Source organism: Ursus arctos, unplaced genomic scaffold (genome assembly GCF_023065955.2).
Source record: "Ursus arctos isolate Adak ecotype North America unplaced genomic scaffold, UrsArc2.0 scaffold_15, whole genome shotgun sequence".
In the NCBI taxonomy this organism is placed as follows: domain Eukaryota; kingdom Metazoa; phylum Chordata; class Mammalia; order Carnivora; family Ursidae; genus Ursus; species Ursus arctos.
Window position 1 is genome coordinate 26,506,248 of NW_026622819.1, and position 12,015 is coordinate 26,518,262.

The 12,015-nt window shown below is 36.8% G+C and overlaps 1 protein-coding gene across 1 annotated transcript; it reads left to right on the plus strand.

The window, feature by feature from the left end:
- Positions 1–33: 33 nt before the first annotated feature.
- Positions 34–10,618, plus strand: BRIX1 (biogenesis of ribosomes BRX1). The gene is made up of 10 exons (XM_026506785.4): positions 34–259; positions 2,821–2,932; positions 4,376–4,419; positions 5,985–6,055; positions 6,332–6,381; positions 6,487–6,560; positions 6,724–6,774; positions 6,912–7,013; positions 8,062–8,190; positions 8,414–10,618. Exons 1-10 carry the CDS (start codon positions 101–103, stop codon positions 8,681–8,683), a joined length of 1,062 nt encoding a protein of 353 aa, XP_026362570.2. The 5' UTR covers positions 34–100; the 3' UTR covers positions 8,684–10,618.
- The last annotated feature ends 1,397 nt before the right edge of the window (positions 10,619–12,015 follow it).

Here is a 12,015-nt window from a genome sequence, read left to right on the forward strand (position 1 = left end):
CCGGGGGACTAAAGAGCCGAGCGCGCGGTACCATAGAGATCGGAAAGGGCGCGAGCGGCAGAGCCGGAAGGAAAGCCGAGAGCGAAGGCGGTCAGGCAAAATGGCGGCGACCAAGAGGAAGCGGCGTGGAGGGTTCGCGGTTCAGGCGAAAAAACCAAAAAGGAACGAAAAAGATGCCAAGCAGCCAGCTAAGCTGCGCGACATGGCAGAAGAGGCGGAGGAAGAAGAGAGAGACCGTATCCCAGGGCCCGTTTGCAAGGTAGAGAGGGCTCACGTCCCGGTTACACCTGCGGCTCTACACGCCTTCCCTGGGACTACCTCCCTGATGAGACCATTGCTGATTTCGGAGTTGCGGATCTGTTACCGGAGCTCGGTCTCAGCTTTCCTCCCGGTCAGAAGGCCACCGCGCTTACGGCTAGCTCTCATGCACGTGGCCGTCTCCGGGAGGCGGCGGCTGAGGAGGCGGGCGGGCTTCGGAACACTCACACGGTTCACAGGGAAGCAACCTTTGGGGTACTCAGTCCCAGTGTTGTGTCTTCTAATTACTCCATCCCACCCCCCTTGGGGTGGTATTACTTTTCCTTAAAGTTTTTTTCTTGCTATTGAGTATGTATGTTCCAGTGGTTACTATTCCGCCCTAGTCAGCTGCTGTCAGTCAGGGATCCTGAAGCTTGTTAGGCGGTCCTTTAAAAAGCTGCTGTCTTTGGGATAATGACTTTGACATGTCTGATCAGGTTTTTAACTCTTAAGGGATGATGAAAGCTGGACTAAATAGAACAAACTTCTCTTGTATTCAAACTTGTTCATATATATGTCAGGTACTGTACGAAGTTAGGTTTCCTCTGGTTTTGGGATTGCTAAACTAGAACGTGACCTTCTTTCTGAAGTGTTGGGGGAGTTTAGAAGGAAACTTAAGAACTCATGTAAGTTCATGGTTTGTATTCAAAAGAAGATGAACACAAGAAGTTGGGAACTTCCATTCCTTAAGCTAGATTAAATACTGTGGAGACAAAGATGGTCTTTGATTTATTTCTGTTTTGATTCTATTTCTACTTTTCTGGCCCTTAGCTTAGTACTCTAGCAGGTAGTAGGTGATTAATGACCGTCTATGGTGGAAAGCACTAGGAAAGGAGTTAGCTCCCAGGGATAATATGAGAAAATTCAGTGGCAGTGCAGAAGATAGAGGTTACTTTCACCTTAGGACTGTCAGGTAAGGGATCATGAAGGATTTAGCCTTTGAGCTGGATCTCAAAGTAAGGGCACAATTTCAGTATTCAATATTCAAAAATGAGAGGGAACAATACAAGGGCAAAGAAGAAAAAATGATCAAAGGCATTGATGTGGAGGAAAAATGCTGAAAATCCAAAAAATAGAGCCAGATTAGTTAAAAGGGTTGATTTAGGACAATAGTGAGGTAAAAATAGAAATGTATTTTAAAATTCAGTGTTCAAGCTATGTCCTGTTGGGAGTTTCTTTGGAAAATCCTGAGAGATTAAGGATGTGGTTAAAACGGTGCTTTAAAAAGACTAAGCTGGTGCTAGTCTGCCAAACCTATTGGAGAAACCCCTGTCTGGGAAGGCTAGCCATTTAGGAAATTTAAGATGATAAGGATCTGAATTCGGGCACTGTGAATGGGAAGGGTTTAAGAGTTGTTTTGAAAGAGAAATTGACAGCATGTAATAGTGTTTATGATATAGGAGAATAAGGCAAATAGATGATTCAAAGCCTGAGGGATGGAAATGATGGTTGCATCATTAGAAAAATAAACAGGAAACTTAGTATGTTTAAGGTTTAGTATTCTGGAGTTGAACTTGAGGTATTAAGTCAAATACTTGGATTATTAGGAGTGGAGAAAGTTCCTTACCTTTCTATAGATTTGCTAATTGAAGCTATGGAATGATTATGAGAACTCCATCCTGGAGAGAACAGAAACCAAAAGAGAGCTAGGAAAGACTTTTTCCAGTCAGGTGGAGGAATTGGAGAGATGGAAGAAGAAAAACCAAAAATGAAGGAAGTCAAGGAAAGCATTTCTGGGAGGCAGCTGTGGTCATGAATACCACTGAGAGATTTGTCAGGATTGTTTGGCCTGCTACCTGGAAGCTTTTTATGAATTACTGTTGCGTCTCTACTTACCTTACATACAAGGAGTTAACTTTTCCATTGGCTGTGTTATTTTATTACAACCAAGGACTATCTTTAGCTTGCTTTTTTAGTTAGGGGATCTAAATTTTGTCTATTAAGATAAAATGGGGACTTTTTAAGTTCCTTTTTTGCATCATCACATGATGCCATGATGCTTTATCATTTCTATCCTATATGACAGATACATTGTGGTTATCTATCATATAGAATAGAAATGGCAAAGCATCTGAATAAGGGTTTCATGTTGTTCTTGCCTTCATGTCCTTATTGATTTGCTTGCTTGTTGACTATCTTCCCACATAAGAACAGTGCCTGACTCCTGATAGGAACCTAGTAAATATTAAATTAATATTAAAGTTTTCTTGTGAAAGGAATAGTGAGTGAGGAGTTTGTTCTGAATTCAGGGGTGGAAAGATTCTATGTGTAGTGAAACATCTCAGTTCCCTGAATTACACACATGGGAGAGAGGCAGAATTAAGGATGTAGTCTTGATACATTAGAGGATGATGGCGTATTTAAGAACTAGATACTTTTAAAACTATCTTTAAAAAACAAATGGTAAAAAACTAAGGATATACTGTATGGTGACTAACATAACATAATAAAAAATTATTACAAAAACAAGCACGGTAGGTTCAGTATGAGATTTGAAATTCTTAACATTTTCTTTTTCTGTAGGGCAAGTGGAAAAATAAGGAACGGATTCTCATCTTTTCTTCTAGAGGAATAAATTTCAGAACAAGACATTTAATGCAAGACTTGAGAATGTTGATGCCTCATTCTAAAGCAGGTGCCTTTATATCATACACTTTAAAAGTCTTATTTATAAATTTGTATATTCTCACTTTAAGTTGTTGTTTAAGCTTGTCATTTGTTCAGCCTTATCAGGTAAAGAACTCTGCTGTTGCCTCAGAACAGTGACAAGATTTTTCCAATTAATATTTTGTTAGAAATTCTTTACAAAATTCATTAAACATTCCCTTCACTTTCTTAGATATCCTACTATTATCAAAACATTTCTTGAAGGTCCAGGAATGCCTTCATGGTAATGCTTTCAGAGGTCATGAGCTGGTTTGTCCTTCTAAATAACTGAGGAATGCTGTATATTGCTGTCTGCATTTTTTTTTTAAGTTGGCTCCATGCCCAGTGTGGAACCCAACACAGGGCTTGAATTCACAGTCCTGAGATCAAGACCTGAGCAGAGATCAAGAATCAGATACTTAGGGGTGCCTGGGTAGCTCAGCCGTTAAGTGTCTGCCTTCGGCTCTGGTCATGATCCTAGGATCCTGGGATCGAGCCCTGCATTGGGCTCTCTGTTCAGCCGGAAGCCTGCTTCTCCCTCCCACATTCCCCTTGCTTGTGTTTCCTCTCTCGCTGTCTCTTTGTCAAATAAATAAATAAAATCTTTAAAAAAAAAAAAAAAAAGAATCAGATGCTTAACCACTGAGCCACTCAGGCGCCCCACTGTCTGCATTAAAACAAAACAAAACCTGTTCTTATTAAAAAGTTAGAGTGGGATTTGAAGCACCTTTGAGTTGGGGCTTAGCCTACTTCTAAATGCCAAGATACTCTTTTTAGCAATGGTGTATCTTGCAGGTAAGTGAAGTTTTAAGTTTACAACTGTGGCGGTACCATCATACAGCTGTTTTTGTGCCTGTGTTGGGAGAAGCTTTTGGCTTTAATTCTAGGTAATAACTTTGTTCCTTAGACCACTGTTTCTCAAACTGGGGTCTGCTGTTAATATCTTTATATCTCTGAAGCTAGTAAGAGATTTAATTTCTATTGGGTTGTTTTTTTTTCCTCTGTGATAATCTGAAACAGTTTTTTTTTTCACTCCATTTCCTTGGCAACTATGATTCAAAAATCGAAGATTTCTTTGGTAACAATTTTAGCTTCTTCAGTGAATGTTCCTAAACTGCAATCCTAGAACATAGATCAGTGTGTGAGAATGTTTCCATACTTGAAAGGGACTTATAGAATATGTAAAGTTGACGAGAAACACTGCTTAAATCATAGTTTATGATTCTCGAGGACTATTTTCTAATCAGTCATTTTTACAAAAAATGAACAAGATTTTTAAAGAGGTCATATGTTTTTAGGTCTAATAATTTTGAAAATTAATAAAATCTCTTTTAAACTGAAGATTGTAAAAACACTTAAAATGCATTTCTAGAAAGCATGTGTGCTTTGTTTGAAGTAGCTTTGAAATCTTTTACTTTTTTTCTTTTTATAGATACAAAAATGGATCGTAAAGACAAGTTATTTGTCATTAATGAGGTGAGTTTAGATAATAATTCAAGTATTCTAGGAACACTATTTAGGAATAAAATATTTTGGAACACTAAAGATAGTTCATTTAAACAATAAGTCAGTTATTCAATGACTTTTAAATTGTTTTGTATAAGATAACTCAAATTTTCTTAACTCTTCAATAATCTACCTTATAAATTTTTATATACTGTCTATATCTCACAGTTATTTCTTGATCATTCTTATATTTGTCTTAATCTTTCTTATATTTGTCTTAATCTCACCAAACATACTGAAATTTCTGAGAGACAAGGATTATAGCTCTTTTTTTCTCATTATGTACAATACAGTGCTTAATTTATAATGAGTACTTATTTAAAAAACTATCAACATGTACAATATAAGTAAAAAGTCTGTTAAATATTTTTAAAACCACATATTTTAGAAAGCATTTTGCCAGTATTAAAGGTGATAACACGTGGTATTTGCTCTTAAGATACTACAAATTAGCAATAGGTTAATTTTCAAAGTATTGTTGAAGGTATTAAACTTATATTTTCAAGCCAATTTTTTAAAAATTTAGAGGAATTGTGTTTCAAGATAATTTTCTTTTGCTATTAGAAAGGCTTATTTTATTCATTTAGCATGGATTTTTGAACCTCTGTTCTAAATGGCCTTATTCTTATGCATGGAAACTGTTTAACAGAACGACACTGTCATCCAGTGGGGCTTATGTTCTAATGGGGCTTCAGTCCATGAACAAGTATAATTTCAATTGAAGATAGGTGAAAAAACAGGGTTTGCATTTCCAGCAACTGAGGCTTGAATAGAAAACAACCAGCTTAGTGTTGTTGAGTGTTGTTGTTCTAAGACCAATAAGAAACAAGCATTGGACCTAAGAGTTTTTTTTAAGTTGTTAGGTTTAAAGTCTCAAGTAGTTGAGAGTTGATGAGTACTATATTAGTTTATAGTAATATAAACCTTCAAGATATTGCAGTTTAATTCAGCTTGAAATACGTTTTCTTTTTTTTTTTTTTTTTTTATGATTTTTTTATTATATTATGTTAGTCACCATACAGTACATCCCCGGTTTCCGATGAAATACGTTTTCTATACTTCTGCCTTTCACTAGTCCCTTAGTGATTTCACAGAATGGAAATCACAGAAATGGTAGTACAGATGAGGAAGAAAAATCTTAAATTTCTTGAGCTTAAAATCAAAGCGCTAAAGAGTTTAAAATAAAAATAACCATTATAATGGATGTAGTTGGTTCTTGAAGGACTGTATTTTCCTAAGATTGATGAGGCTCGAGTGCTTTATCCTGCGGGTATCTTTTTTTTTACTCTTTGTAGGTTATACGTGAAAGTATGGTGGGAAGATAGAGGTTCCCATTAGCAAGAGAGGCCAGAGTATCTAGTTTATCTTAGGATACCTAAGGGGGTCTTTAAATGTTTCTTTTTGTGAATTTACCTAGACTTAGACCTTTGTAGCCTATTAACCTGCTTAAGTATTTTTGGAGGAAACTAGCTATTAATTGCTTTGGTTCTCATTTTTATTATCTACTTCATTTTTCTGTACTTTGTTCTGTTTAGGTTTGTGAAATGAAAAACTGCAATAAATGTATCTATTTTGAAGCTAAGAAAAAACAGGATCTCTATATGTGGTAAGAGAATGTATTAAGCAAGATTTAGGTGGAACTGTTCTTGTAAATGGACTTATTATTTACATCTCTTAGGTTATAGACTTCTTTCAGTCTTTTATGTAAAAAGACTGGGCCAGGGGATGAAGCAAACTCATTGATTTCACAAAAGTTGAAACCTTTAAAGAAAATTAAATATGTGGATGTTACAAACACAGTTTGGTATCTTTTAAACTGTGAGGTAGTAAGAATTTACTACATTCTAAATTATAATTAGTTGAAAAAATTCATATTTTTCAGGCTTTCAAATTCACCTCATGGGCCATCTGCTAAATTCCTCGTTCAAAACAGTAAGTTGACTCAGTTTAAGATTTTTTTATGACAAAATTGAAAATGCTTTTTTGGGATAATTGTGCCAAAGTTATAACTATTTTTGTTGTTACATTTTTTTCTAGTCCATACCCTAGCTGAACTAAAGATGACTGGAAACTGTTTGAAAGGTTCTCGGCCCCTTTTGTCTTTTGACCCTGTAAGTTTCTCATTTAGTGTATAAGGTCTCGTTTTCTTACTCTGCATGGTTGTTTTTTAGTGGATATGGTTGTATAATTCAATTTAGTTAAAATTTCAAAAAAACCACAACTTTAAACAAAACACTGCTGTTGTCAAATAATATGTTCATTCTATTTTTATAGGCTTTTGATGAATTACCACATTATGCTTTGTTAAAAGAACTCTTAATTCAGGTAAATATCTTTTCTAGAAAATATTTCTAGTAATATAAATGAGTGTTTCTTTTGGACTTTTTGTTAATTTAGCTATCTAAAACATACATGATATGCGGTAGAATAAGAAATTAACTTTTTTTTTTTTTTTTAACCAGATCTTTAGTACACCACGATATCATCCCAAAAGCCAACCATTTGTGGACCATGTTTTTACTTTCACCATTTTGGATAATAGGATATGGTTTCGGAACTTTCAGGTTAGCTTTAATTAATTTTTAATTTGAAATGAAGTAGGATATATAGTATATGGCATTTGTAGAAAATAATAAGTCCTTTTGTTTTAAATAGCTTTTTGCCCCCACAGACTTATAGCAGTTAACTACTGTCTCATACTTTGCCTACTTCTCTCCTTTTTTCCATGGCTATCAGTTGGTGTGGAGTAAGGGTTTGCCAACAAGCAACTATATATTCAGTGAGATAGAAGTTTCTCTCTAAAGAGGTTGGAATCTGGGGCTGGAGGTTGTTAAGACTTAGACATGATCCCTATAGAATGCATTCAGTGAGAATGGTGAGATGAGTCATACAGTGACTCGTTTAGGAGGAGGGGTGTTTCTGGAAATCTCGAAGCAGGAGTTTGGCAGGATAAGAAGTTAGAAAGATAGAGAGGTGGAAAGAAAAGCATGTGAAGTAACCAGGGCTCTTTTCAGCATGTGTTGTTATGTTGACTACCTTGCAGTGTTAGTTAAACACAGCCCCTTAACCTCTGAGGGCAGACATACCTGAACCAACAATGTTGTGTTAGTTCTCTAATTTAGAAGTTGCCTCTTAATTCCACAATCAGGAGCCATTCAAAAATAAATTTGGCCGTGTATCCTTTTATATACCTTTTAATCTAATTTGAATTAGATGTAGAAATACAGTTTAGGGGTTGACTTAAATTTCAAAAGGGTTCTCCACAGGGTGCTTTAATACATTTTGTTACAGTGGTAGCAGTTTTAAAAATTCATTTAACCACAGTTTTTCAAGAACACATGCACTGTGAGAAGCAAGATAAGGACCAAATTGAAATTGCTCAATTTTAAAAGAACACTCTGAAAAAAAGTTAATATTTTCCGGTGACAATTACCTAGAACTAGTATTATAGTTCAGAAAATACTGAGAATTTGGCACTTGCCAAGTTTCACTTCCACCTTAATTTAATTTGTTCTCACTTCTTTTAGGCATATATGTAATGAGGTTATAGCCAGTGTAACTTTGAGGAATAGTATATCCAAACCAAAATGAAATGTTCCCTTTTTATTAAAGATCATAGAAGAAGATGCTGCTCTTGTAGAAATAGGACCTCGCTTTGTCTTAAATCTCATAAAGATTTTCCAGGGAAGTTTTGGAGGACCAACTTTGTATGAAAATCCTCACTACCAGTCACCAAACATGGTAAGTACGCTATTTCTGTTGTGCAGTGGTCCTGCGATGCCCAGAACTCTTTGGCTAAAATGATTCTGTCAAGCGATTTCTGTTAACTTGGAAACTAAATTTGTTTTTTTGCCACATACAGTCTTGCAAATTACTACTTTTTTTAATGACAAGAGTGAAGGGAAATCCATACAATATGTAGTATGTTTTTATGTTGAAACATCTGATACTTTTTTGTTTTTAGCATCGGCGTATCATAAGATCCATCACAGCTGCAAAATACAGAGAGAAACAACAAGTGAAGGATGCACAGAAAATGAAAAAGAAAGAACCAAAGACTGTTCTTCCACATGATCCCACTGCAGATGTTTTTGTTATACCAGCTGAGGAGAAGCCGATAGAAATACAGTGGGTAAAACCAGAGCCGAAAGTCGATTTGAAAGCAAGAAAGAAAAGGATTTACAAAAGGCAAAGAAAAATGAAACAGAAGATGAACAGTGGGAATGCAAAATGAATCAGTGGATAACTAATTTTTCAATAATTTTGTATTTATTTTGTATTCAATGTGTAAATACTTTTCATTATCCAGGACTACTTTATATCTCATTAGTGTGGCATTTAAGACAAAGAAAAATCAAATTAAAATTTATGGCTTCAGTGGTGTGTATGTCTTTCTAAATATCACCAGAACTCATCAGTTAATTTCTGTTTTTTTTTTTTTTTTCAAAGCTTGTTTGGTATTACTAAAAATTTAGCACACTTCAGATTTAAGCCTGCTTTCTTGGATTAAAATTTTGGGTTTAGCGACGCTGAAATTCAAACAGATTTACTGGGTCATTCATTATTAGTTGTAAAACAATGAATTAGGCACTTTGAGAGCATAGTTTCAGATGGTAAAGTGCATATAGACTGGTAGGAAAAAAAAAAGTCTTAGGTTGGAGTCCCCGCGTCACCAATGAATGAGACCTTGGAAAAGCCAATCCCTGATCTTGTTTTCTCACCTCAAGAAAGAGTACAATGAAAATAATTAGGTTTTGAGAATCAAATGAGTTAAAACGTGTTGAAAGTATTCTGCAGTCTACAAATTTAATTTAGAAGCAGTGGGTATAAATTATTTAATAGTAAAAGAAATGAAAATGGAACAGTGGGTAGAGGGCCCTGGAACATTTGAGTGTCTCCTCTGATAAAAACACTGTTTGAGGTGGAGAGCCACAGGGCTTACCCTCGTGGAGGTCAGTGAGTAGGAGGGAAGGACAAGACTCCGGGTGCTAGTGGCCATGGACAGGTAGCTGGCTGCTGAAGAGAGAGACATACATATGCACATATACACGTAACATAGGATTGGATCATGCATGTGGTGTTTTGTGACCCACTTATTTTTATTTCATATTAATCACTTCCCCGTGTCTTTATTATACAACATGGCTAATGAGCACATGGTATTGTCCACTCCATGCCATAGCTGTACAATCTGTCCCTTATTGTGGGAAATTATAGTATTTCAGTTATGGGTGCTTATGGCAAACATTTCTTGACAAATTATTTTGTTCCACCCTTGTTTCCTGTAAGTGGAGCTCAAAAGATGTGAACACTAAGAAATTTTGATCATTCCCCTAAATAATTGTACTTCACCAGAGGTCGGTGTTCATTTATTTACTTGTAGCTTTGACAACAGCGAAATAATTTTTGTCAATTTGGTAGGTTAAAAAAAGAATACCCTTTTTTGGGTAGGTATTGGTTTTTCTTTTGTGACTAATCTTGATTTTGCACGGTAGTTTTATTAATTTGTAAGAGCTCTTTCTATGGCAGGGTTATTCCAGACATCTTTCCTAGTTCCTCACTTGTATTTTAATTATGTTCTTTATTTAAATATGTAGGAAGAACAATCAATTTTCCATTATATTTCATTTTTTCTTAGTTTTCTTCAAACAAAGGCCTTGAATGTACAATTAGGCCACTTTATTTTGAAATAGTCTAAATTAGACTACTTATCTTGAACTCTACATTAAGCAGATAATTCAGTTTAGAGGTTCACTTTAAATACTTGCGTGTGGCTAATGAAGGCCAGTTCTGGTTAAGTGTGGGGGGAGAAAAAGCTTATTTATTTAAGCAACTGAATATAGCCTGGGATGAAAAGAAGCTGTATTCAGGATTTGTATTTAAACACCCACATCCCAAGAAGTTAATTATAGGTTATAAAATAAACTGGCTCAATAAGTTGTTTGAAGACCCAAACTTTTAACATTTTCTGAGGTGTGTGTTCTGGAGTTTTAGTGGAATTTCTTCAACAATTTCGATTATCAGTTTCTACATATTTTCCTGTCTCAAATTACTTCCCTTTCATGATCATTTATGTGGGTACCTCGTTTGAATGAGAATTTCTCTTCTTTCAAGTTCATGTTCATTTAGAAGTCAACTTGTTAAATAAAGATAATCCTTTAAACTGAAATTTGTATCTAGTGTAATTGTCTTTATATTTCTGTACAATGTTACAGGCAGAAACAGTTCCCTCTTCTCTCAGGAGGAAAAAGGCAAGTGACTCACAGGTTGTAAGCAAAACCAGATGGAGGAGGAGGACGGAAAAAGTTCTCTTGTTACTTTTTGTCCCCCTACCCCTAGTCACATTCTCAAATGGGGAAAGTTACCATTTTCACCTGTATTCAAACTTCTCAATCCCTACCCATTGCCAGTTTACAAACTAAGGTGGTATAGTATCTTCCTTCTTTGAAAAAGAGGTGTATGAATTTCGAGTATGAGTTGGTTGAACAGTGGTGTGTGCAGAAACTTGATGAGGTTTAAGGTTGGTTGGTTTTGATTGTGCAACGGGCAGGATTATTAGGGAAGCAAGGGACCATCTCATACAATAGACGTTAGCAAGAGCCAACCCTTCTCTTTACACATGGTTGACAAAATCTACACCTAACAACATATGTAAACATTCCACATTACAGTGAAATATATTGGTGTATATATGAAACCAATATATTTTAATGACAATTAGGATACTATTTTGACATGTTATCAAATTGTTTGGAACAGTTGTAGGGATCTTCCATCCTGTAATAACAGTGTATGAGATCAACAAAAACTGGTTAAATACTATCCCTTAACTTCATTCTTAATCTAGGAAATGTAGGATTAGAAGCCAGAAAATTAGGATTAAAGAATGGTGGATGAATGGGTCAGCACAATTTTATCCATGTTGGTGGTAAAACATTTGGTATGTTATTTAAAATGTGTTGATGCTCTCTCAAATTCTTCCAGTTAAGGCATCATATTTACTGTTATTTCACTGCATATTGGTCAGGACGAGCAGTATTAAAGATCTCGGTAAGTGGCAACTGGAGAGAATTGAAGAGTTAAATCCTGTATTTGGTTCACCTGAATCCTGCCATTGATCAGCTGGGGAGGCCTGAGCAAGCCACTCGAAGACTTTGAGCCCAAGTTGCCTCATCTGGAAAAACGGGGCTCCACTGAGAAATCGTTTTCAGAAAACAAGATGCTTTCCAAAATCTTCTCCCATCAGGCTCCTATCAGCCCTCAGGTGGTCTGCCCAGTTGGTGCTCCTTACAGAGACTGCCTACTGTGCCCCTCACAATGACGCCCACCGTGGCCCCGCCTCCCACCTGTCGGGGCCCCGCCTTCATCCCGCCGCGGCCCCGCCTTCATCCCGCCGCGGCCCCGCCTTCATCCCGCCGCGGCCTCGCCTCCCACCCTCCGAGGCCCCGCCTCCCTCTCGCGCAGCTTTTCCGGGAACCGAGCCCTCCCCCAGCCCATGCGCTGCCGCGGCCGCCGGCACCGCCCCCTCCGCGCGCCCGCGTGCCGCAGCCCGCGCCGCCTGTCGCC